Here is a 27,602-nt window from a genome sequence, read left to right on the forward strand (position 1 = left end):
ATAATTTTATTAAAATTTATTTGTGTCAATAATTATATTAATTAAACTAAACAGTTTACTCGAAATTTTTTAATTTTATCAATAATTTATTAATTACTCTTATTACTTGCGCGGTAAATTTAAATATTTGAAAAATAACTTATTAGAAAAGGGCGAAAAATTAAAAGTTGTAAATCAAACAAAATGGCGGCAGAATATGACAGAAATATTTAAAATAAAAAAAAATAAAAAACACGCACTCTCTATTTTATTCTTTGTGGTCCAGGTCGAGATGTTTATTTTACCGACGTCTTTTTAAAATTAGTGACACAGAGCCATCTTCTGGTTTACGTTGGTACTTTAGAACCAGGGTTAACTCTAACCTTCAAGTAAAAACATCAAACACACGTGTCTCGACCTAAACAGAATCAACATGTCCAGTTTGAACTCAAAGTGTTAAATAATAAAAACAATAGTGTAAATATAAAAATAAATAATAATGTCCAGTGAACCCGCGGATCTGGTCCACAAGAGCCATCGCGAGCACAAATCCGGTCGGAAAGCAGAAAAAAAGAAGCTCAAGAAAGAAAAAAAATCAAATGATGTCACCGAGCGACCCAAGAACCCCAAAGCCTTCACCTTCAACTCGGCGATCGGTGCCGAGAGACGTTTCCGTCGAAAGCAGGACCTGGACACCAAGAAGACCCACATTCCTCTGGTGGACAGAACTCCTCTCGAGCCGCCTCCGATCCTCGTCGCCGTGGTCGGGCCACCCAAAGTTGGTAAGTCTCTGCTGATTCAATGTCTCATTAAAAATTACACCCGGCAGCCGCTGAGCAACATCCAGGGTCCAGTGACCGTCGTCTCCGGGAAAAAACGTCGCATCACTTTCATGGAGTGCAACAACGACATCAACAGCATGATTGACATCGCGAAAGTAGCCGACCTCGTGTTGCTGCTCATCGACGCCTCCTTTGGATTCGAGATGGAGATCTTCGAGTTCCTGAACATCTGCCAGGTCCACGGGATGCCCAGAATAATGGGTGTCCTCACTCACCTGGATTTGTTCAGCAACAATCGCCAGCTGAGGAAAGCCAAGAAGACTTTGAAGCAGCGGTTCTGGACTGAAGTCTACGCCGGAGCTAAATTATTTTATTTATCCGGTCAAGTTCACAACGAGTATTTACGTAACGAAGTTAAAAATCTTGGTCGGTTCATTTCTGTTATGAAGTTCCGACCATTGACCTGGCGCTCAAGTCATCCCTACTTGATCGCAGACCGAGTCGAAGACATCACTCCTGCTGAGAACATCAGACAGAACAGAAAAGTTGACAGAACTGTTTGCTTCTACGGGTTCATGAGAGGAGTCCCGCTGATAAAGGAGTCCTCGGTCCACATACCTGGTGCGGGTGACATGAGGATCAAGGATGTCAGCTTCCTGCCGGACCCTTGTCCTCTGCCGGACCAGATCAAAAAGCGCGCGCTGATTGAAAAAGAACGACTCATCTACGCGCCTTTTTCGGGGGTCGGTGGGATCGTTTATGACAAGGATGCGGTCTATGTTGAACTCGGTGGCAGTCACTCACATAAGGAAGAGGACGAGGGGCTGATCAGTGGACTGATTGACACCGCTGGCACTCTGGATGAGAAGCTGGAGAAGAGTGAGCTCAAGTTGTTCAGCGAAACCCGGGGTATCATGTCCAAGGAAGTCGATGATGTCTTTGCTAAAGGCCAGGAAAATGTTTTTGATAATGGGAGAATTAGGAGGAAAGTTATTTTTGATGATGATGTTGATGATGATCAAGATGATGATGATGATGATGATGATGGTGATGATGATGATGAGGAAGATGAAAAATCAGGTGATGAAATAAATGAAGATAAAAAAGCTGGAAGTCATTTAAATACAATTAATGAAGAAGATGATGATGATAATGATGATGATGATGAAAAATCAATTGATAAAAATTCTATAAAGAAAAAAAATAATCAAGAAGATGACGATGATGATGATGAAGATGATGACGATGATGATGAAGATGAAGATGGAAAATTAATTGATAAAAATTCTTTGAAGAGAAAAAATAATCAGGAAGATGATGACGATAATGATGATGATGATGATAGTGGTGATGATGATGATGATGATGATGAAGAAAAAATAAAAATTTCAGGTAAGAAAAAAATTTTATTTAATTTAAAAAAAAATGAAATAATTTTGATAACAATAAAATAATAATTTTTTTAATTTTTCAGATAAAAAATTGACGAATGAAAGTAATAATAAAAAAATAAAAATTGATGAAGATGATTTAGAAGAAGAATTAGCAGAACTCAGAGCACAAAATAATAAAAGCGGTAAAAAAAATAGCGGTGAAGAAGATCATTCAGTTTATAAAGAACTGAAAAATAATCCAGCGCGAGAAGTTAAAAATAAAATCGCGGAAACATTGAAGAGCTTGGAGGGAAATAAATCTGGAGAAAGTGATAATGAGGAGGAGGAAGATGAGGAGAGTTTTGATGAACTGAGTGATAATGATTTGAATGGATCGATTGAAGAGATGGAGGTTGAAAAGGAGGGAAATTGGACACGAACGGCGGAGAAGGCGCGGGAGGAATTTTTAAATAGACAGCAGAGCAACGTCAATCTTATGAAAATTGTTTATTCGGTCGAGCAGAAGAAGGAGAATGATGCTGATGACGATGGTGAAGAAGAACTCGGGGGAATATTCCGGGTAGTGACGGAGAAGCAGAAGAAGAAACTCGAAGAGCGCGAGCTGAAGAACCAGGAGGACACTGTTTACTTCAGCGGGCAACAGCCAAGGGATTGGTTGAGCGAAGACAACAAGTCGCTGATCGTCGACAGGTTCGTTACTGGCAAGTGGAAGGAGTCAGAGGACGCCGCTGAGCTTCTGAAACTCAACAACTTGCGGGAGGACGAGGACGAGGAAGTCTACGGGGACTTTGAGGATCTGGAGACTGGAGAAAAGTTCCAAGCTAAACCTCAAGGCGAATCCGCGCCTAGAGAAATGAACTCAGCGGAGGTGGAAGACCGACATAAACTGATCGAGAAGAAGCGGAAGCTCAAGCAGCAGTTTGACGCCGAGTATGACAACGCCGAGAGCAAAAGTTACTACGATGAGTTGAAGCAGGAGGTGGAGAAGCAGGCCCAGCTCAATAAGTCCGAGTTCGAGGACCTGGACGACGAGATGCGAGTTCAGTTGGAGGGATTCCGACCTGGCATGTATGTCAGAGTTGAGATCGAGTCGGTGCCTTGCGAGCTGATCACCAATCTGGATCCCACGTACCCTCTGATCCTCGGAGGTCTGCTCCATGGTGAAGAGAACATCGGGTTTGTCCAGACCAAGCTGAAGAAACATCGGTGGTACTCGAAGATCCTCAAAACCCGGGATCCAGTTATTCTGTCCGTTGGTTGGAGAAGGTTCCAAACTCTTCCGATTTATTCGAAACTCGAGGACAACATGAGACATCGCATGCTCAAGTACACGCCAGAGCACGTCGCCTGCATGGGACACTTCTGGGGACCGATTACTCCTCAAGGTACTGGAGTTCTTGCTGTCCAAGATGTCGCCACCAGAATTCCAGGTTAATATTTTTTAAATTTATTCGTTTTTTAACAAATGATTGATGTTTTAATAAATTTATTCTAAATTACAGGCTTCAGAATAGCAGCAACTGGTTCCGTTGTCGAGTTGGACAAGAGTACGCGGGTCGTAAAAAAGTTGAAATTGACCGGAGAGCCAAGAAAAATATTTAAAAAGACAGCATTCATCCAGGGAATGTTCAATTCGAGTCTCGAAGTCGCAAGATTTGAAGGAGCGAAAGTTAAAACGGTCTCCGGTATCCGGGGGCAGATTAAGAAGGCAGTTTCAGACCCACCGGGTTGTTTCCGTGCGACCTTCGAGGACAAGATCCAGCTGAGTGACATCGTTTTCTGCCGGACCTGGTTCAAAGTCGACGTCCCAAAATTTTATAACCCCGTGACCTCGCTCCTGCTGCCTCCGAGCGAAAAGAACCAGTGGCGCGGAATGAAGACCACGGGCCAGCTCAAGCGGGAGAACAACATCCAGGCTCAGCCCGAAGAAGTCAAGGACTCGCTCTACACTCCGATCCAACGGGAGAAGAAGGTCTTCAAGCCGCTGGTCGTTCCCAAAAATCTACAGAAGGCGCTTCCTTACCGCGACAAACCAAAACTCCAACCCCTGGCTGTCAACCACAAGCCCCAGTATTCAGAGCGACGTGTCGCCGTCGTCAGGAGCAAGGACGAGGAGAACAGAATCGACATGATAAAGAGAATACGAACTCTGTATAGGCACAAGCAGGAGAAAGACAAAGAGGAGACCAAGAAACGTATGTCCGAGTATCAAAAACGCGTGGAGGCCGAGCAGATGCGGAAGCTCAAGAAGCAGCGGGAGTTGAAGAAGGAAATCCACAGGACTCTCAGTAAAATGGACGCTAAAGACAAAAAGAAGAGAGGAAATTAATTATTAATTTTTTAGCATAAGAAAATTGTTAAATTTTAAAAAATAAAATTTAATTAAAAATGTATTTAATTGATAGTTTTTATTGAAAATATATATAAGTTATTATATAAAATTTATTATATATATTTATATTATAATTATTAGTTGTAGAAAAAATATAGTAAAGCAACGCGACGTGGAGCGATGGAAGATGTCGAGTTGGTTAGAGAATCGCTTGGGATCCACGCCAAGAAGTAATAGTATGATGGCCTGTTGAATAATTATCCGCGCCCTAGAAAATATAATTCATTATTTTTTTTACTAATTAATTAGTTCAGTCATAAATAAAGTAATGAGTCGAATAAATAGAGCGGATGTTACCTGTGTAAACATCAATAATTCATCTTGAGTGTCGACGATGCGCACGGGAAAAGGTGACCCTGGAACGAGGACACCGGCCCAGCGAACCTCCACTCGGTAATCCCCGGGTTCAGTCGGGTCGTACCGGCAGAGTATGATCCTGTCTTTCTGTGTCTCGCGCTGCATTTCGACTCTGAATGCGCCCTTGGGTCCACGGACACGGACGGTGAGCTGCCCAGCTCCCGCTCCACGAGTGTCGCAGATGAACCGGGATTGGAATGTCGCCAGAACTCCATGTTCTATACCTGGTCCATAAACTCTGACCTGAAATAATTATGATTTATTTTTAGTTTGATAAATATTTTTTTAATTATGAAGGGACGTACTTTTGAAGCGTCCGGAGCACCGGAGACACGCAGAGTGAAGGGAGATCCAGGAACATGCTCCCCTGCGTACTTGATGGTCAGAGCATGTCTACCAGCTTCCTGTGGTTTAACATTTAGCGTAAATGTCGCGTCCCCGTGGTCGTAGAGTTCACAGTAAGCGACTTTGTGGGGCCCAACGCAGTGGGCAGTAAGTTCACCAGGTCCAGCGCGTCTAGTGTCAATGAAGCTCCGAATCTCTTGTCCGACGATCCCATTTTTGAGCCCGTCGCCAGAGCAAATTACTCGGGAGGCGTCAGCGGCACTGGTGACGCTGATCTGGAGCGGGCAGCCTTTGAGTTGGCGTCCATTCCAGGAGACGGTCATCAGCAGAGACTCGGGAGACAGAGGAATGTAACTGGCACGGTAGACGCTGTCTCCCAGGTGCTGGAGCATGACGTTGATCTCGGTCGTGGGTGAAAATAATTGGACTTTTGGTGTTCCAGCTCCTGCTTGCGATCCGTCGATTGTAAAACTGACTTCCTCGCCGACTTTCGCTGACGTGAGTCCTCGGCCACGAAGCATCACGCGACTGGTGTCGCTGACGGGCTCTTGTTCCTGGATGATAGCGAGCTTCGGTGCTCCGGGGAAGGGCGTTCCGTTGAACAGGATCTCCATGTGATGCTCGCCACCAGACAGTTGGGGGGACACCAGCTTCAGCCGATTGCTGGAGGTCATTTCAAAAGACAGCGGGCGGTCGTCAATACTTCCAGTGAGTTCTCCAGGACCCGCCTCCGCAGTGTCAAAGCTTATTTTGGTATTGTGCCCGATCTTGAGACGCCCGAGATCATCGCAAATCGCCGCCCATCCTCCGATCACTCTCAGGTTCCGGGTGTCGATGATCTTCGGGTGCCATGGAGACCCTGGCAGTTGCTGACCTGCGCAGACCACCCGGACATCGAAAACTCCCACTTCCGAGGGAATGTACGAGACATTCCAGGTACCGGGATTGGCACCAGCTTCTATTGTTGGCTTAGAAATACTGTCCGGGCCGTCTACTTGTACTGCCGGAGGACTCCGAGTTCCTGTGACAATAAAGTGAGCAGGTTTGCCCACGTGTCCTGATAACAATCCCTCGCCTTTTGCTCGCGCTTGTCCTGCAGACTCTACTGTACACACTACCGGACTTCCTGGTGTCGGACAGCCACCTAAAAAATTTATTTCATTCAAATTCAATTTTTTCATTTACATTAAAAATTTTTCTCACTCAAAATAGACCGGAACTCTGGTGGAAATTTTTCGGAATTTTCTCTGAAAAACTCAATTCTAAAGTTCTTAAGACTTTTTCAAAATTCTAAAGACTTTTTCAGAGTTATTCAGAGAAAGGTCCGAAAAATTTCCACCAGGAAAGTTAATTTTAATTACTCATAAAAATTGACCTCACGTCAGCGTGATCAATAATGAGAATAATTACCATAAGTAACATTAATCATATAAGAACCAGGAACACTTGGGGAAAACTCAATCATCTCGGCCCCGTCGTTGAGCGCCGTCACTTGCAGAGGCAGTTCCTGTCCCAGAGGACTCGTCGCCGTCACATCTAAGTCAGCAACTCCGGCGTCCGACTTAATTACTAAAAAAAATGAAACCAAACAAATAAAAAACTAAACTAAATAAATACAAGAACAAAAACAAGATAAATAAAGCGACTAGTTGCGCGAACGGATTGTTTCTCTTCCCGGTATGAGCCTGAGCGCGAACTGACTGCAGACATTTACTCGCGCGAAACTATTTGAAAGTAGACTAGAGCATATCGCGGCAATACATCACACAGTGTAATTAATTTTCCTTATAGCCTTGAACATTTCTCTCGATCTCCACTTGATCAAATCTTTATAAAATAAACTCTGCACAATATAAAGCCCAAGTTAGCCAGCCGTCTTCCTGGTAGTTTCGCCTCAACGCTTTCACGATTATGCTGCTATTCTTATTAGACACATTGTGTTGGATTGTAAATAAACTTTCGAGAGTATTAATTATTGTTTCCTAATTAAATTTATATTTATTTACTAATTAATTAATTAATAAAAAGACTGACTCACGTTTGAAAGCGATCCGGTCGTGCACTGACACTGTAGTCGGTCCCAGTTCTTGCAGCTTAACTTTACTTGGGTCGAATGATTGACAGAAAAATGGTGACCCCAGTACTGGTTTTGCGCCTTGGAGTACGTCGATTTTGTACGTTCCTAATTTATTTAATTAATTAATTATTTAAATTTAATTATAAATAAGTAGAGCGGGTCAGAAAAATGCAAATCCTTCGGAACTTACCGACGGTGTTGGTGGTAAACTCAGCGAGCAGATTGCCGTCGCGATGTTGGTAGCAACGAACGGGCACCGCGTTGCCCAGGGGCCCGCTGACGACGACGTCGAACTCTTTGCCTGGGCGACCTAGAGTCTCGATGGTGAATGACGTAACTTTGCCGACGCAGGACTGGTAGAGACCGAGACCGGTTGCTGTCACTTCGCGGCCTCCTGTCGGCCCGCGGACCGCGACTTCTAGAGGACTTCCTTGAATGTGGACGTCGTTGTACTTTATATGGACACGGTGGGGCGCCGCCCGGGTGGGGTGGAAGATCACTTCGTAGATTCCGTTGTCTGCCTCGCGGACTACGTTGTCGACGTCGATACCTCCAGCTCGTACTGTTGCTGTCAATTTTCCTGGCCCGGCTTCTTTGGATGCTAGGACTGATTTCATTAAATTGTTAATTGATAATTTGATAATAAATTTTTTTTAATAGTTAATCAGATGAATAAGTAAAATAATTACCAACGATAGTTCCAGGTCGGTGACAAATAGCATCAGAAATTTCTTTTATGGTGACTTTGCTGGGATCGAAAGCCTGGAGCGTCTGCGAGCTGATAACTTTGTGCCCGTCGCTGAAAATAATATTGTAGATGCCGACCATCCTGGTGCGGACTTCAACGCGATACAAACTCGTTGACAGTTTAGTCAAAGTGCAGGGAATAATTATCCCGTCGGGCCCAGTGACTTCCGCGGAAACTGGACCCTCTAGACGCGGCATGTCTAGATCCAAGTACGCAGTGTTCCCTACTCTGATGACAGTGGGGCCGTCGAGACCACCTCCAATCACTGGACACTTGAAAGGACTTCCTGGGACATTGTCATCGTTGAAGCTGATGTTGACGTAGTGAGTCGACGTGGTCTGGGGCACGAAAGTCACGTCGTAAAGTCCTCTAGCACAGGCGACCACTTCAGCCTTGACGGTGTTGTTGTCCGTGCTGACGACCAGCTCGAGAGTGCCTTCACCCGCCTCAGCAGCGTCCACAGTGAACGTCGTCGCCTGACCCAGTCGTGCCTCTGTCAGCCCCGAGACGTGGACTTTGGTGACGTCGTAGATGTTGCAAGCGAACGGGGAACCTTTTATTGGCTCTCCGTCCACCAAGACGCTTATGTTGTGTCTCCCGACTTCGGTCGGCGTGAAACTGATGTTATATTTGCTGTCCACCGGCTCTATAGTAATCGGCAGCGCAATTGCCGAAGGCGGGGTCACGATTACGTCGCAGTTGGTCGACGGGGCCTGAGGATCTACGGTGAATGATATCAGTTGCTTAACTGCGCCCATCTTCAGCGCATTCCCAGTGATTACAGCCTGGCCCGCTCCGACTACTTTGCAGCTGAATGGAGATCCCGGTACCGGTTCCCCGTTGAATCGGACACTCAGACTGTGCATCGCTGCTTCCTGCGGCTTGAAATTTACCCGGAACTTTGCGTTTCCTTCACTCTGCACATAATTCGGGACATTTTTGCCATTCACTGCCACAATTATCTCCAAATTTCCAGCTCCCGCCTGACTTGCGTTGACTAATTAAATGAAAAAAAAAAAATTACATCAGTACTTTTAATTAGACATCAAAGACCAGACACTAAATATCAAATATTTAAAACCTACTGCTAAAGAAAACTGGCTTCCCGACAACGCCGCTGTTGATGTCGGTAACTTTAACTTTGTTGGCATTGTAAGCTTTCACGAGGAACGGACTTCCTTCAACGTGAGATCCACCTAGTTTAACTTCAACACTGTGGTCACCTGTTGCGCAACAAAAATAAATTATAAGTAACAACTAATGTCACACGCCTACACACTGCTTTATTACGCAACGCTCGCTTACCGACATCAGTTGGCGTGAATCCTGCGGTGTAAGACCCATGTACGCTTTGTTTTATCTGTACGGGCAGACTTTCACGTGTGGGAGACAGGACTTCGACGGCGGGCGTTCCTAATGAAGCGTCTGCTTCGATGGTGAACGTGGCGAGACGGTTTACTGATACTTTTTCCAAGCCTTCAGTTATTAAAACTTTGGCTGTATCACTCACCTATTTTTTAAATATTTTTAATTATTTGTTTGTGGGTCTACTTCTTATGATTACTCGGAAACTATAGACTTTAGAAGAAAATGTTTGAGACAAAAGTTGTAGGAAATTTAATTTCCTATAAAAAAGATTTTAATGTTCATCAACGTATCTCTGATAGTTTCTCAGATATAGAGAAAATAAATAGACCAAGTAACTCAAAAATGAAATCTCTCAATTCACTTTCTTACTTCGAATTGCAATTACTTGCAAACAATTAGATGTACGTAAAAATTTTATCAGATCATTTTTGTAGAAAATTTAATAAGCTACCAAATTGTTCCTATACATTTTTCTCGTATCTGCATTAGTTTAGCCACAATTTTCATTTTTTCCCTACAACTTTTAGTCCGCAAGAAAAAACTTCATCTCCCTGCAAAGTAAAAATTTGTTTTTTCAAACTAAAACTACCTGGCAACTAAAAGGACTGCCAGGAACATCTTCTCCGTTGAATCTCAAGTCAACAGTATGCACAACTGGCTCACGAGGTGTAAATGATATTGCATATGTATGAGGACCTTGCGCTTGAGCAGAAGTTGGTACCCGTCCTCCGTTAACGGTTACTTCTAAATTACCTGGACCCGCTTGACTCGTTTCCACTAGACCAATAAACATTACATAAATAAATATATTTAAATAACATAAATAATAATAAATAAAAATACCTAAAAATGTAACTGGCATCCCGATGACTCCTCGCTTCGAATCCTTGACCTTTATAGCCGTAACATCGTAAACTTTACAACTAAACGGGCTACCGACAACTGGAACATTACGATGGCTAACAGCTATTCTGTGTTCGCCGACAACGCGAGGCGTAAATGCGACAGTGCAAGTTGTGTCTTTGTTGTCGGTTACTTGAGCTGGTACGGCCTGTCCATTGGGTCCTATCAAGTCCGCTTGTTAGTCGTTTTACATATTTTTATAGCCATTCAATAATACAGGACAGGATGTATATTACTCATTGCCACTAATTGCTCTCAAGCATTAATTATTAATTACATAATTATTAATTAACTAATTTAATAAAAATAAAATTGAATCAAAAGCTTAATCTACTGTTAGATATTCAGACAATCAATGCACCTGACGGTAACTTTACATTTACGTCGTGGCATGCTGAGTTGACCACGTGCTTGGCACAGTTTCAAATTATTAATAATTAGCTTTATTTATTTATTTAATTAATTATTTATTATTAATTCTAAGACTTAGGGTAGTATAGCACCTTGTTCAAGCCCGCGGGCTGTAAGCGTTAATAATTGATAATTAAAAACAATGCGAGGACATAAAAATGCTTTAGATAATTTAGTTACCCGCCACCGTAAATTAGTCCGTTTGTTAATTACTTAAGTTGCTGTGAGTTAAAAGTTTATTAAATAGGTTTTAATTATAAGAAGAAGGAGAAGTAGAAGTAGAAGTAGAAAATAAATAAGTCTAGTAGTGTCGTAGTCTGAAAGCTGGCCGACCTGCAACAGAGAGACGAGATCTCTCGAGTCAGCAAATCACGATATCGATAATTCTATACATTGTAATTTTAATTTTGTGATTTATAATAATAATGAATCGCTGACGGAATAACTGAAATTAAACATTTAATATTAACACAAATATTTATTATTCCCATAAAATAGTGCAGGTGATTATTAAACTGACGCTGTGCTGACGGTGAATTTTATTAAGATGACGGTTGTTATTGGAGACTGATATAAATACCTTCAACGTTAACTTCTAGGTCCTCTAAGCTACCGGCAACGTTGCTGACGGTCAGATGACTCTGACGTCCCAGCCCGGCGCTGCTCAGTGCCTGACCACTTACGGTGACGTGGCTGTCGCCCCCGACCCGGGTCACTATCGGACACCCGGGAACGGTGCGTTTGTTAAACGCGATATTTATCACGTGCTCGCACGCCTCGAATGGCACGAAGCTCACGGAGAAACGTGCGTTGCCCTGGGGGGTCACTTGGGTGGGAATGTTTTGACCCCGGGCGGATATCGTTATCTCGAGATTTCCTTCGCCTGCTTGACTTGCGTCCACTAGAAAGTTTTTTTTTTATAATTAAACTTGACAATTATTTTTAAAATGAATTTAAATGTTAATTTAAAATTACCAGTGAAATGCGTTGGCTGACCGACACTTCCTCTAGCAACAGGTCCAATCAATACTTTGTCAGCATTAAAGGCCTTTGCTAAAAATGGTGTCCCATTAACTGGATGACCATTATATTCAACGCTTATCGAATGAACACCAACGTCGCGTGGTGTAAATTCAGCAGTAAATCCACTGTGAATATTTCCTGTTACTTTGACTGGTAACTCTATCGTTGGTCCTAAAAATTATCATCATGTTACATACCAATAGTTAATTTATTTATTAATAATTAAATTAATTACCGCGAACAGAGACCGCGAGCTCAGCGCTCCCGCTGCCATCAACGGCCATATGGAAATTTGCCGGTTGGTCGACGGGTATCAGCTCCAAATGGCTCAAGCTCAGGATAACTCGACTGGTGTCGGAAACATTGCAGACGAACGGACAACCTGGGACAGCTTCGCCATTGAACTTAATGTCTATGTAATGAGGCTTCGCTGACTCAGGTGTAAATGACACGAGACAACGCCCGCCACCTACTACTTGGACGTGATTTGGCACTTCTCCTTCGTTTATCGATATCTCTAACTGGCCTTCACCAGCTGCGCTAGCGTCCACTGGAATCCAATTTATTCATGTTATTGTTTAATGACCAACTTTTCTATATATTTTATATTTTATTGTGGGAATAAGAACCTCGAAACTGGCAGGCATGTCCGACAACGGCACTGGGTACGTCAGTAACTTGTATGAGGCTGCTATTGTATACTTTTGCGATGAGAGGTCCAGCCGGTAGCTTTTGTCCCGCGATGGTCACCTCCACCAGATGACTTCCGACTTCATTTGGCGTAAACTCCACTCGGAATTCACCTGTGCGCCCTGGTTCCTCATCGACACGTGCAGTTATGTGTCTTTTTGACGGTGCTAATTTTGGTGAACAAAAAAAAAGTCATTTAGTTTCCATTTCTGATAATTAGTCGCGTATTTAGTTTAGAATTTTTTCACGCTCGGTAATTAAATTTTGCTGGCGAAAAAAATTATCTACGCTCGGCTAATTTAATTTTGAAAGCGTAAATCGGTTAATTGATTATATTTTTTATCATTACTAATTTATTTTAAGAGCCAATGACCTTCGAATGGACAATGAATTTAAAAAAAAATAAACAAGAGAAATTTCTAAGCTGGAATTTAAAAGAAATCTTTTATGTAAGAAATAAAAGTAGGAAATAGATAATTTGGGAATGGTTTACTGTGGATTTATTTATGGATTTGTTGACCTTGTTTGTAAATTTTACTTCATATTGTTTCAATAAATTCAAATTTTTTTTTTATCATCATATAAAAATTTATGAGTAAAAAAAAAAAATTTTGCTCGGAGTATTTGAAAAAAATTTGAATTTTTTATTAAAAATATCTGCGGATATTTCGATGATATTGAAGTTAGCCGATAATTTTTGAATTTTTTTAAAAACGATAAATTATAAAAAAAAATATTTTAAAAAATTGCACCTATAATTTTTTGAATTTTCTACACGTGCAATTTTTCAGTTTTTTTTTCGCGATTGATTTTTTGAAAAATAAAATCCAAAAATTGTTAATTGTCTACTGACTTCAGAATCATGTATTTCGATTATTTTCTCAAGGGCACTCGCCGAAATTTTTGGTCACGGCACCAAAGTCGAGTAAATTTTTTAATAATTTCATAAAAAAAAATGATTTTGAAAAGTTACTTACTTATTATCTGCACGTCTATTTCTTTGCTTGTGAAACCAAGGGCGGAGAGTTCAAATAAGGCAGGACTACCAGCAGGTACGAGCCTTACCGAGTCCCCCAAGACCGACATCTTCGGTCCAGGCATCACGTTAACTCTCCAAGGTGATCCTAAAAATAATTATCCCAAAATTATAAACTTGTTCCACTTGAACAATAATAAAAATAAAAAAATTCCGCTCTTTTGTCGCAATTTAGAAGTTTTAAATTTAAATGTCATCCGGAAGTAAATAATCACTGGCAGAGAACGCAAATTACAAGTTAACTATCATAATTATTTAAAATATTTTTTCTCAACAATTATTTAAAATAAAAAATACTCGGCAATAAAAAACACTTGTTACCTTAAGATCACCTTGATAAATAAACTGAGCTAAAAAAAATCTTAAAAATACCCGCGATTATTTAACGCGAGTGGAATTTATCGAAATTAGGTCTTATTATTTTTAGTCGTAATTATTAGTCGTGAGAAGTTTAAATGAATTTTAAAAATACGGTGTAAGTTAAAGTGACGTAAGAAATAAATTGAGGATTAGATAAATTTATGAGGAAAAAACGCTAGTCACCATCGATCGCGTTACCCGATCGACGAAGATGATTGTGGCTCGATAGATCCATCATAACACGCAACACGTTTTTAAATTTAAAATAATATTTTCAAACAGATTCACATTGGTTTTGTTTTAGTTTAACGAAGTTGTGAGTCTTAATTAGTGGAGGATATTTATATATTATAGTAGAAATTTACAGTTAATGAATAACAATTGGAGCTTATAATGACCGAAGGTGATGGTAATGGTGTTTAAATAATTATTTATGGAAATAAAACGCGTAAGATAACAAGAGGTAGGTATCGCGGTTCGCGGATAGTAATGTATTGGCGATAATAATACGGTAGTAAAACAGGAAGTTATGAAGAAATTGGAGAACGGAGTAAGAGTGTAACGTCAGCAGAAAACGCGATTCACCGACTCCGAGCGGACTCAACCGAGCTGAGAACCGACACAAGTGTGACCGCGGTGATTCCGCCACTCCACTACCTCCTCCAGGGACGTATTTCTACCTGAGATCTTTTTTTTTTTTTTTTTTTTCGTCCTTAAATACCAAACATCCTTACACCTCAAAATTATTTTTTTGGTAAATTATTTCATCAAAATTTTTTTTTTAGAAAAAAAATTTTTTTTTAATTCTCTATTTGTTGTTAATTAATTTAACAATTTTTTATTAATGCATTTAATAATATTAATTATTAATTGACATAATTAATTTTTTTTTACTCCAAAAAATTTATAAATTTTTAAAAAAATTTTGTAATTATCAATATTATGAGTAATTTACTCCAAAAATAAATAAAAAAATATGACAGCTATGTAATTAAATTGTCTAAATAAAAAAGGAATTGTTTAAAAAACAAAATTTATTGCGCAATCATGAAAAAAAGTATATATGGATAAATAACAATGGTATACATTTATAAAAATATAAATAAATAAAAGACCCAGGTACAGATGATATCTAAATCCAATCCTGGCACTACCATCACCCTCCCACTTTCCTTTCCCATTCCAAGACACTCGATACATACAATTCCCGATATACCTGAGGATGCAAATAGAAGTCCTTCTCTGGTATCGCTGAAACCGCATTCTGATTGTTAGCAAAAAAAATCTCCAACCCACAAGATTCACCTGTTCTATTACCGCGTAGGTCCCAATCCCTCAAAAATTACCCGTCCCATCTCCATCCACAAATTTCCGATCTCCAGCCATCAGTAAATGCCTCAGTACCTCAGTACATCAGGCAAATAAAATTTACTTGCCTAAAACCGGCCCTTAGCCTTTTTTTACCTTCACTGTATTCATTACTGCACCGGATTTGAATCGGTCCCAATAACAGGATTTCAAAACTTAACGGTACTAATTTTCTCTTTAATTAATCAGCCCTTTTTTACACTCGAACAATTAACGACAGAAAATAATTACGACTAATTTATATAAATAATAAATACATATATATATATTTCTATTTATATAAAAAACGTATGCAGCTTGGCACGCGTTGAAATTACCGCTCCCAGTGACACAAATGCCTCCATCAATACGTCTTCGTCTTAATATTCACCTCTCTCTAACAACTATTTACAGTTTATACTTAAACTCCTTGTTCAGACTCAATACCAATCGATCATAATAAATTTTTATTCAAAAAATTATACCAGTCTCCGATCGGTCAATCTCTCGAACTTAATCTCAAATCTACCGATTCAAATTTACATAAAAAAGTCCGACTGCCTCAAAACTTTTTTCAAACTGACCTACTAAGTTATTTCCCATGACGTGTCCTTGCGTTTCATAACTTAACAATAAAAAAAATAACCGAGTATATCCTTACAGCGATTAAATATATAAATATATATTTAATTATTGTTAAGGATGATATTGTGCACGAGCGGGCTAACGGTATTCTTCCGTTAGTAATTTTTATACGCATCTAAATAATTTATTATTTAACTCTGGTGCTCGCAATAGTACCGGGACTAGTACTGGTGATGATGATAAATAATCAAGGATTTAATTGCGTACTTTTGAAACGTAATGAATGAATGAATGTACGATCGTTAGATGAGTAGGCGTCGGTGCTCTTGGTAACCAAATAAGTCGTGCCACGCCTTAAAACATTAGATCAATGCTCTTATACACAAGACTTGGAGTGAAGAATACGTGATAAAGAGTAGAGTACACACTTGGGTTACATCGAGAGTTTAATGCATCGGGAAAAGCGCACTAGTGTATTGTAAACACGGCGATAAGAATAAATTTTAAGTCCGAAGATACTTTAGTAGGTAATTCGTTTTTTGTTTAAGAGAAAATAAAAATACTTATAAGTTAGACAGAAGGTGAGAATGTTGACGACACGGTATCTGGGTCAGTGTGTCGCTGATGATATATATGATGCGTACGCTAAATATTTTTGTTGAGTCGTTGAACTTGTTGCGTGTTAAATATATTGTTTATTATTTATTGCTTACGGTATTAGATAATAGTCGGGTTTATTTTACTTTAATTGTTGTAGCTCTATTTATTTTAATTTTATTTGAAGAGGGGGTGGGGAGGGGAGAGATTGATTGTTTTTACGGCGATAGAAATCAGAGTCAGTGACCCTGTAAATGTTTGTGTGTGAGTGTGTTAATCTGTTGCGGGAAAAACATTTAAAATGTGTAATAATTTAATGACGGAAAATGAGGTTGAATGACTTAGGAGTCACTTACCCGGCACAGTTTCACCATTGAAAGTCATCTCGACGAGATGAGTTACGGCCTCATGAGGTACAAATGACGCTAAAAATCTATTACTATCCAGTGCCTTTACGAAACTCGTTACATGCCCGCCGTTTACTAGGATTTCTAAGTTTCCTGAGCCTGCTCTGGAACCATCAACTGCAATCATGGCAATTTTGTTTTATTAATATTGATAATTGTCGGTAATGATGTTAATTATTTTAAATTGTCTTCTTACTTTCAAATTCAACAGGTTGATTAACTATTCCGTCTGGTACATTATCAACATGAATTGCTGCGGCATCGTAAGCTTGAGATCTGGACAAAAAAATTCAAAAAAATTTTTTTATCGGAATTTTATAAATAAAAATAGGGGAAGGGGGGAAAAACGGGATACTTAACGAAAAATTTAGTTTTTAGGGACATAAATATCGTAAATTGGCTTCATTTTGTTTCTATTTGAAATAAATATAACGACTTTTAGACTGCCATCGGAAAAAAAATTTTTATTTTCTGCGGGCAAAATGGGATACCCCAAAAAAAAGTAAATTTTTTTTTTGTTTTTTTTTTCAAGTGAATAAAATTGACGTAATAATGTCTTTCTAAATTGATGTAAGTAATAAAATTTACTCTCAACATATTTTTAAAGAAGTTTTTCCTTGTTATTTCTTTTCAAAATTTGAAATTGGCGCCAACATTATACTTTTCGCAAAAAAATATAAAAATATTTTTTTTTAGCTTTTAATAGTGTAAAATGATACTAGATGTCATTTTTGACCATTTTCGAAAGTTTTTCGAGAAAAAAAAATTTTGACGAAATTTTGAGGGTATCCCATTTTGCCGGCCTATCCCGTTTTGCCCCCCCTTCCCCTACTAATTATTATTTATGATCTGATATTAATTAATAAAAATAAATTTGTGAAATATTTCTTAATGACAGCCTCGAAATAAAAAAAAACCCGACCGTGTTGATGAATTAAAATACTGAAATTAATTAATTAAGTACCTAAATGGCGATCCTTTAATGTGTTGACCATTAACAGTAACTTGTATCGTATGTTCGCCGACTTCTTCAGCAGTTATTGTGAATGTGTAGCCTCGTAATGTTGATTTCTTGTAGGATATCTGTTTTCCACGTGGTCCTGAAACGTCAGATAAAATTCCATGTGCTAATAAATTAATTTATTGGCTATTTGAATAAATTTAAGTACCTGTGACAGTGACGACAGCTTTGCTGCCATCAACGCTGGGATCTAGAGTAAATGAAGCCGGTTTATGAAGCGGAAGAACGTCGAGCGCGGTCCCGGAAGCTGCGCAACCTTTACGTCGCTCCGTTGTATTCATAAACTCTTCGTTGTTGATTAACCGCTCGTGGATGATGTCCGTTGTGTCGGAGGATTTGTAATAGTTGTTATTTCTATTTTTTAAGATACCGTGGGTGTGACTGCGCCCGTTTTCCATGCCGTGGTTACCATTGTACTTTGGTGATGAGGATCTGTAGTCGCTGGTGAAACGCGTTGTGTAATTTTTCGAGTTCTCTACGGTCCGCTCGACATTTGTTGTTGAGGAATAATTGTTGTAGCCGTTGCGATAGCCGTGGTCGTTGACGAAGTTCGAGGTGTTGCTCCCGTGCTCGACTGAGGAGTTCGCGAGATTCGCTAACGACTCGAGACTACCGTAAGATAACATGGCTTTTGTCTTTGCTATTGCGTCCCAGGAATCTCTTCTCGGTGTCCCGCCTAATGTTGATGACACTGCAATTATTTTAATTATTAGCATTATATTCATTTACCGGCTTATAAATCTACTGGTCTCTACCAAAAATTGCTCTCCGACTTTTAAAAGTAAATGGAGTTAATTAAAGAATAAAAATAAAATTAATTACCTCGTACATTGCTACTGGTGTCAATGACACCACTATCAGCAGAACCACGCCTTCGCCCGATGTCTTTTCCATTGACTCTTGGACTGAAGCTCCTGTTAATAGGACTCCCATTAGCGGTCCTAAAAGCCATCGGACTCATCGCTGGTGACCGCGATCTGTTCAGCGTGCTGGACTGGTAAATATCCTTTGACTCCTTAATAACACTGGAGGAAGTATGGGCATCCCGTAAATTAGGCGACCTGGACCTCTTCAACGAGCTGGAGGCGTAGACATCCTTGGACTCCTTGATCAAGCTCGGGCTCTGCGCGAGATTTGCCGGCGACCTCGAGCGATTGAATGTCGTGGAGGAGTAAATCTCCCTCGACTCTTTAATCAACGAAGGACTCGAGGTTTGTACAGGAGACCTCGAAGCCTGAAGAGGACTTGGTACTTGATAGGAGTTGGAATTTTCTGTAACGTAGTTAGTTTTGTACGTCTGGTGATGATAGTCCCGGTAATTTTGCGTTGGACTCTGCGAAGAACTCTTGTAGACGGGGGACTGCCGTTTCTGACTTCCGTCCGTTACGTTCAGTCCGTTCATTCGCTTCTCCAAGGACGATACTTTGGACCTCTCGTAGCTGGATGACGATTCCTTGGATCTTCTGCTCTTGTGTGAGCCCACGCGGATCGATATCGGCGAGCCGCGGACGTCAGACCCGTTGAAATATAAGTAGACACGATATTTACCGGCCTCTCGCGGGACCATGAACACTCGGTATCGCATCCGGCCGATATCTTCCATGCGGAATGCTACCGATTGCTTGTCATGGACTACGTCGATGTTGACATCTCCAAGTCCACCTGTACCTGTTGCGTCGACTATGAATGAAAATGGCTGACCAGGTATTGCTCCTTCTGTGTCCACCAACTGTTTAAAAAAATAGACAGATTTCATTAGATAAAAATTATTTTTCCCCTGGTTGATTCATAAAAAATTATCCAGTTTGTATTGAAAATATATTTGAGGTCAGAAATTTTATGAAGAATTTTAGAAGCCAAAGCGAAAGTGTATCTATTTTTAGTCTACCCAAGAAAAGTGGACCGGAAATTACCACAGTAAAAAATTAAATGCATAAGAAGTCGCTATGGAATCTCAAGTAATTATCGTACAGTGACCGTTGACAATACTCGCGATGCAAAATAATTATTTACTAAATATTATTGTTGAGCATGAAATATAAAAGTAAGCGCTCGGAACGCCAGATAATAGTATAGCTGATATCTAAATGCCGCCAGTCAAAATTGATAAGACAAATAATTGGTTATGATAACAGCGATGGTTACAGTAATTACCTTGATCCCGTTTGGATCAAAGACGAAACAAGTAAAGGGGCCGCCTTGTATGTGCGTGCCTTTATGCGTAATAGCGATACTCCATTCACCAGTTTCATCAGGTTGAAATGTCGCCGTATGTACACCGCTATTTTCTTTTACCGGACAAGGAAGCGAACGATTTGTTGGTGACCATGCTGTCACGTCAATGCCGTCATGACTAGTTCCTGTTTTAAAATATTTTAAAATTATTAAAGAAATAAAACATTTGAATTAATAAACTCACCGTAACTGTTGACTAGAACCTCGACGATAGAACCAATAGCGCAGGGTTCCATGCCGGGTGATTTTATTTTCGTTAACGGAGGTAAAACCCTGAAGTAATAGGGACAACCATTGACGAGCTCCCCATCATTGTACACCATCAACTATTAATTATAAATAAGTAATTATATTAATAGAAAGTTTAAAGGTAATTATAGTTTTATTTACATCATGCAAATAATTTCACAACATCGGTTGTCATTTAGGAGCCGACGCATTAGCGGTTCCATAGACGTTAATGGAAGGCGTTTCAGTTACCAACGTTTTTTTTTTTTTTTTTTTTTCTGTTGGATAATTAAGACGATCAACGAACCTTGTGCATTCCTACTTCGGTTGGCACGAATGTACCCTTGCCGTGAGTACCATTCCAAGTGAGACGACATTCTATTTTCCCACTTGGACTTATTATCTCACCACGTACTTCACGTGGATGGACATCTTTTGACAGCATCTCCAAACGGAATATCGCCTAGACAAATAAATAAAATCATTAATAATTAATACCAAATCCGTGTAAAAATGTTTGAGCGAAATCATGACAGCCGTCGAAATTTGGCAAATATTTTGAGTCGGTCTATTTTCGGCCATAGTATTTTTTTTTTAATATAAAATTAGGGAACTTGGAAAATTTTGAGGCCTAGACGTCGGCTAAATTTCGGCTGAGAAAAAATGTTATTATTTTTTCTCGGAAATACTTTTAAGTTTTTTAATTAATTAAATAAATTTATAAACTTTCTTTTATATTTTAAATTAAACGTAAGAATGATTATGTAGTTTGATTTATATTTATATTTATGGCATGTAGGCTTATTAAAAACGTTATGTAAAGAAAAAAAAGTTCTTACTGGCTGTTGGACTCGAGCAGAAGTGCTGTCGACGTGGACGGCGAGCTGCTCGCTGGCCTGGGGACGAGGCTTGACCCACTGGAAGTGCGCCGCGTAGGCCATAACTCCTAGATGTTCAACGTTCTGGTCCGCCATGTCCTTGGCTTTGAGAATCGGCTCGACGCCGAGCTTCTTGGCGCCGTCGATACCCTGCTGAAGATTAGACTCCCAGTACTTGGGCTCGGTTTTTATTTTGTCGTACGTCGGCGCCGGGCCCCCGAGGTTCCTGACTATACTACAGAGTGCTCGGCCATCATTCCAATCAGTCTGAAATAAATAATTTTTTAAATTGCCAGTCAAAAATATTTATTATGAGTTGGATTTTAAAAATTATAAATAATATTTACCGTAAAATTTCTAACAGGAGCATGAGTTAATTGTGAATTAACCCATCGCAGAGTTGCATAGAATCCTGGTGAACCTTCTTTCATAAAATACGACAAGTAAGTCATCCCTGAGAGCTCATCGAGATATGGAGAGGCTAAATATTCTGGTTCTAATACAACTGGGATGTCAAATTCACGCTTTGATATCTCCATCGCTTTCCGACAATTGTAAACACTAGAAAAAAATTTTTTTTTGTTACAAATATCCTTTAATGTTCATTGCAAAAAATTCGCGGAGTGAATGCGGATTAAATCCGGAGTAAATGTTTATTTATTTCATCCCCTCGGAGTGAAATTCACTTTGAAGAGGAATTTATTTTAGCATCGAAACTCCAAATCAGATTGAATGCGGATTAAAATAAAAACCAAATCACTCCGAAATCACTTCGCTGGATAAATTAAACTCCTTATTTACTCCGAGTGACGGAGAGAATTTGGATTTTAATAAAATCCGTTATCACTCCGAATTCACCCCCAATTTTTTACATGGTATAAATTAAGTAGTAAACAAACCTGTCAGTACGATCTAATTGACGCCAATGAGGAAACAAACCAGGCTTACAGTAATCTAATAGTGCACTTAAGTAAACACCTGAATTCCAATCGGTTGTAAAATTGTTGACACGGCATTCTGGTAGCACTGCCTGTTTAAATATCATTATCATTATCGTTACTATTGTAATTATTAAGTACACAGTAAAAATATATAAATAAATAGTTTACTGACCTTAAGCCAAGCGAGCATAAGTTTACGCGGTGGGAATTTCGATTTTCCAATTTGGTAGCGAACAATAAGTGACCATATTAATCCAAGAATCAACTTGAGATTTCCATTAACGATGTCAACATTGCCTGGAAAAATATAAATATAAACTTGGTCAAGGTTTAACATAAATAAATTACTATTTTACCAAATAATTATATCGTTAATTATTAAGCTTTGTAACAAAAATAGTAATTATGCAAAATACGGTATCGCTAATTTTTTGCTTTAAAGTTTGAAAAATTATGATCACCAAAAAATTTTTTAAAATTTTAAATTTTTTCGCGGGAAATTAAAAGAAAAATTTAAAGCCGAAAATGAATAAATTTTTGGCGCGTAATTTAAAAAGAAAATTATAATGACATTTATTTAAAAAATTAATTGATTTGATTTCCATTACTGTGAGTTGTAATAAAATATATAATAAAGCAAACCCAGAATTTGAACGTTGACATTAAAAAAAAAAATTTATTATCTTCTTCCATTAGAAATAAGTTTATTTATTCATTAATAAAAATTAACTGCAAAATAAAAAATAAATCTCACGCTAAAACGTTTTGTAAATTAATTTAATCTTAATCTCCCATTAATTGAGGACCGATGTATTAAATAAATAATAATTTAAAAGATAAACGAAATTTAAATTCCAGTTATCATTGCAATGCTTTAATTCTTTACTTTTTCGAGGTTCCGCGGGCTTAGTAGGGGCATTAGATGACGTAAAGTCGTGACATACACGAGTCGCAAGTGTTTGGAATAAGTGTTTTTTTTTTTTTTTTTATAACATATATCTCATATATTTTTTTTAGTAACTGTAAAAAAATATAATGGCAAGTTTAAAAGCGAAACAGAGACACGGTGGGCGCTGGTTTATAACAAGAAAGGCAACGACCTCGAGACTTCGATTGCCAAGTTAGATTTGTAATATAGTGAGTGATGCAAGATTACTTATAAGTAGAAAAATTTTAAATTAAATCATTTGATATTTATTTGCTTTCTTTTCACTTTATTTTAATATTTATTTATTTTGTTGTGGGAGCAGGGCCACTAGTTTTGTATACATTACGTATATATGAAGCTTTAAATTATGATGATGATGATGACAATGATTTGACAAATTAAATAAACAATCAGCACGTGAATTTTTTTTTGCTTCACATCTGCGTGTCGTAAAAAAAATGTATCATTTTGTAATGAGTAATGATGATAATGACCATGAAAATGATGATTTCTGCAATGTTTTTAATTCAGGTCATGTCTAGTAATTGACAGGATTTTATTTATTTTTTTAAATTCCGAGAGAAGGAATTTGTTAATTGGAATATAATTTATTAATTTGAATTAATGGTGGCTGGAGTTAATGCTCAATGGAGAATATTATTTAGTTGTTAATATGTAAGATTAAAACTGATGAAAGTGTATGAGACAAACGTCACGCCTATATTTGGATAGATGGACGTGGGTGTTTGTGATGTAAAAGAGTAAAAGAAGAATGAACTGAGGAATCTAGACGTTTATTGCTCCTGACGATATTCATATTTTTTTATTACGCTATTTATTTACATTTTTATTGTATATCTGCTATCAATTCGACTATTTATTTATTTATGAGATTAATCAGACTTTTGCTCTTTTAAATTTGACATTTTTTTTTTTTTTCAAAGGATTAGTAGATTTGAAAGGCTGTAAGTTGAGTTCAAATTGTCAGTGAATATAAATTTTTTTTTCAAAGCTTGTGACCTCTGGTTTAATGAAAAAATTTTTTTGGTCAAGCTACGGGTCAAAATTGACAAAACGAAATTAGTCAATTTCTCTATTCTATTTTTGGAAATAAAAAAATTGAGGATTTTATTTATTAATTTGATTTTGAGATAAATTGGCATCTTTTGACCAGTAGTTTAAAAATTTTTTTGAATCTAGTAACCGGGTTATAAATTTTTCTAGGAATAAATTATCCTTGGATATGATAATTACTAAAGTCACTAAAAAAATTAATTCTCTGTACTGATAAATAAATAAATAAATAAATCTTAATGTATAAGAAACCCACTTAAATACTTGAACATTTAACTTAAATATTTTTTTTGATCAATAAATTTTTAAACCCGATTCCTCGGAACCCAGTCACGAGATCAGTAGGACAAGAAATACATGATTATTTTTATAATCAGATGTATCAATAAATAATCCTTACAAGTGTCAGTTAAAAAAAATAAATAAAAATATTATTTAATTTATCTCGAGAAGATTATGAGAGACGTTGACAATCGAGTAAAATATTGATCGTGATTACAAACAACAACAACAATAACAATAATGATAATGTATATTTGCTGGAATGTGCAACAGCTCCACCTTATTTATTACACAGTCTATTCAAATATACACTTATATAGACAAAGTTTATGTAATTACTCATTATGTCACGGAAATACTTCCTCGTACACTCGATAAATATCCAATTAATAATAAAATAACAATCAACATAAAAACGACTAGACTCATTGGCATAAATTTAACAGCCGCATCATCATCATCAGACTTTGTTGGACTTGGACGGGAAAATAAATGAGTGAATAATTACCGATGTTGACGAGCTTGACACCGTCGGCCTCGATGGCCTGCAGGGCGGTGGAGACGTTCTCCAGGTGGTGATGCTGGTTCGCGGGTCGCGGATTCCACCTGGGCAGCCGACGCTTGGTGAGGACTTCGACGAGAGCGCAGAGCCGCGTTCCGTCCCGAAAATCCTCGGCCAAGTCCAAAACCGGTCCACCTCCGGCGTCACCCGCGTGCTTCAGATGCTCATTGACCCAGTTCCTGAAGGTATTCGCTTGAATCTCGACCCAAAGATCTTCGTTGCCCTTGATCGGCATACCCTTGGCGGCAGTGCCCTCCGCCGAACGCGCTACCAGGCCTACTAATTCTTCTGGCCGCAATTGTTCCATTGATTGCATTTTTTTTCCTATTAATTTAAATTTTCATGATTTTTTTTCACTTTTTACAAAAAAAATTGTCTCAGTATTTGGTTTAGTTTTGAGGCTTCAGATATTTTTTTATATAAAAAATGTCTTTTTTTAATTTTTTGAATCACGAGTAAGTAACAAACGCGTAATTTTTTTGAGCGATTGTCATATTTAGTGGCCCAGTATAAAAAAAAATAAAAATTAATATTTAGTTGACATCTACATTTTGTTTTTAATTAAATTAATTAAAACCATCAGGTTTATAATTTTTTTAAATTAATATGCGGACTTAATATCGAAAAATAATTGCGAGAAAAAATTTCTTCCATAAATTATAAAGAGAAATGACTTACATATATATTTTAATAAATATATATATAAATACCCGACAATTAAATAGAGACTAATAACTTTTTATTAATCGCAGCCCGTAACATTTAAAAAAAAATATAAATGTATCGTAAAAAATTCTACAAGTGCGTAATTAAAAATTATTACAGAGAAAATTTCTCTATTAACGTATAAATAATTAAATAAATAAATAAATGAACTATTATCCAACGCATAAAAAAAATAATTATGAGATTTCCATTACGTAAAAAATAAAATAAAAAAAAAGTATATAAATATTTGCATATTCTGGATCATAATAATAAAGAGAATAGTGTATTGAGTATTTTAAAATTTTCACACGGGTGAAAGTGAAGTTGAGGTTTTATCTTGATACCAACGATCTACAGGTACGTTATATTACCCGTACTTTTAATTCAAAATAAATAATTTCATAACAATACCGCCTTTCAAAATTCCTGCTCTAAACAAACTTACAAATAATTATTTTAAAAAAAAATAAAAAACAACTTTTTCTTCGCGCATTAAATTTGCATAAACATAAAACATAAACAACTCAATTCGCGATTCTCCGTTTACTTGTAACATTAAAAGAATTAATTTAAATTTATAATCAATCGGTTTCCAATTAACCGCAGACGGCATTAATAAGATTTTGAATTACTAAATATTCTTACTCATTAAATAAAAATATACAAGTACTCGTACTTGTACGAGTACAAGTACAAGTTGGTATAAAAAAAAAAAATAATTTCCGTTTGGATAGAGCCCAAGGATTACTCAAACAGTGACATCATCTCACGTTAGTACCATGTGCGTCTCGCTCGAGTACTTTTATTCATTATTATCATTATTACTATCACCGGTTTTTAAAAATATAAAATATCCACAGCTCCCAATTAAAGGCCCTCGTTAAACTCAAAACTCAACTCTATTCTTAACTAACGAACAATTATCCCTTATAAATAAATAATTAAATATATAAAATTACGGATGTTATTGAAGTTGCAAATTATTTGCGTCAATGCTTGAGAATTCCCGCCAAATAGGGAGTTCAATTAATTACATGACGCCATCGGCCTGGCAATCAGAAAATATTTAATTATATTCCGTTGATAAACTTTTCATTTATTAATAAATTTTTAAAAAACTAATTATTTTTTTTAGTTACACGCCCACTTAAAAGTCACATTTTCCGCACCCACGTTCAAAATACCATCACTACGTAACACTTATTTACTCTTTTTTTTTTCTTTCTCTTTTACTACAATATATATATGAATATATATGTACCTCTATATATCTTCACAAATTAATATATATACTTTCAATGAACTATCTCGGTCATTCTTAAATATATACAAGTATATCACATATATTTATATATAATAAGTCGTTCTCTTTAACTCTTTTCTCAGGTGCACTTCTCGCGCGAACAACCACGACCACGGAAAGCCCTCGAACGCTGGTATATACGCGCGAGTCGTTTGGGAAAGTCAGTCCGTCAGGCTCCAAAGAAGAAAAACGGCATTATAAAATAACAACCTTTAAAACTCATAACTTTATATCATACATATATGAGAAAAAAAAAAAAATTCATTCATCTATTCATTATCTGTCTCTCCCTCTCCCATATCATCAGCTATTACTTATTTTCGAGTAATCACAATACTGAGCCTCAGCTACGTAACCAACATACAGAGACAAGTACTGAGTACAACTCACTTTTTATTAAAACAACGACAAAATAATTATTTTAAATGTTTCCACACAATATTTTAGCCAATTACGACTGTTGTACAATTATGTCTATGGTCGAATCGCCATTTTCGGGCTTAAATAAAAATAATAAAAATAAAAAATTGTTTAGCTCCTCGCGGGCTCGACGTACATGAGCTCACTGACGAGAGAGAAGTTGTAAGGCCCCACCAGGTAAACTCACTGCCAACACACCTCAACACTACTCTACTCTGCTC

At 37.8% G+C, this 27,602-nt stretch overlaps 2 protein-coding genes across 2 annotated transcripts; one reads left to right on the top strand and one right to left on the bottom strand.

Annotated features, from left to right (window-relative positions):
* The first annotated feature begins 362 nt into the window (after positions 1-362).
* Positions 363-4,596, top strand: LOC130672077 (ribosome biogenesis protein BMS1 homolog). The gene is made up of 3 exons (XM_057476336.1): positions 363-2,153; positions 2,236-3,585; positions 3,658-4,596. The coding sequence occupies exons 1-3, from the start codon at positions 479-481 to the stop codon at positions 4,482-4,484; spliced, it is 3,852 nt and encodes a 1,283-aa protein (XP_057332319.1). The 5' UTR covers positions 363-478; the 3' UTR covers positions 4,485-4,596.
* On the bottom strand, positions 4,549-27,507 carry LOC130672076 (filamin-A). The gene is made up of 30 exons (XM_057476335.1): positions 27,352-27,507; positions 24,897-25,274; positions 22,277-22,401; positions 22,063-22,193; positions 21,511-21,724; positions 21,125-21,430; positions 20,593-20,748; positions 20,242-20,383; positions 19,977-20,182; positions 18,645-19,551; positions 17,971-18,513; positions 17,766-17,901; positions 16,998-17,077; positions 16,751-16,918; positions 13,447-13,593; positions 12,409-12,636; positions 12,015-12,329; positions 11,732-11,950; positions 11,337-11,657; positions 10,286-10,507; positions 10,032-10,219; positions 9,380-9,584; positions 9,160-9,297; positions 8,016-9,071; positions 7,517-7,933; positions 7,288-7,431; positions 6,660-6,818; positions 5,210-6,393; positions 4,845-5,147; positions 4,549-4,755 (listed from the first exon to the last, which is right to left on the bottom strand). The coding sequence occupies exons 2-30, from the start codon at positions 25,264-25,266 to the stop codon at positions 4,687-4,689; spliced, it is 8,799 nt and encodes a 2,932-aa protein (XP_057332318.1). The 5' UTR covers positions 25,267-25,274; positions 27,352-27,507; the 3' UTR covers positions 4,549-4,686.
* Positions 27,508-27,602: the final 95 nt, after the last annotated feature.

The sequence above is a fragment of the Microplitis mediator genome, chromosome 7, assembly GCF_029852145.1.
Source record: "Microplitis mediator isolate UGA2020A chromosome 7, iyMicMedi2.1, whole genome shotgun sequence".
NCBI lineage: Eukaryota > Metazoa > Arthropoda > Insecta > Hymenoptera > Braconidae > Microplitis > Microplitis mediator.

Bases quoted from the DNA above. Each gene is read 5' to 3' on its own strand.
- LOC130672076 (XM_057476335.1), bottom strand. From the start codon at position 25,266: ATGCAATCAATGGAACAATTGCGGCCAGAAGAATTAGTAGGCCTGGTA. The intron at 17,902-17,970 runs GTACTTAAATTT...CTGACGTTTCAG, and splicing joins AGCTGTCGTCACTGTCACAG to GACCACGTGGAAAACAGATA. The intron at 12,637-13,446 runs GTAAGTAACTTT...CACCAAAATTAG, and splicing joins AATAGACGTGCAGATAATAA to CACCGTCAAAAAGACACATA.
- LOC130672077 (XM_057476336.1), top strand. From the start codon at position 479: ATGTCCAGTGAACCCGCGGATCTGGTCCACAAGAGCCATCGCGAGCAC. The intron at 2,154-2,235 runs GTAAGAAAAAAA...TTAATTTTTCAG, and splicing joins AGAAAAAATAAAAATTTCAG to ATAAAAAATTGACGAATGAA. The intron at 3,586-3,657 runs GTTAATATTTTT...TCTAAATTACAG, and splicing joins TGTCGCCACCAGAATTCCAG to GCTTCAGAATAGCAGCAACT.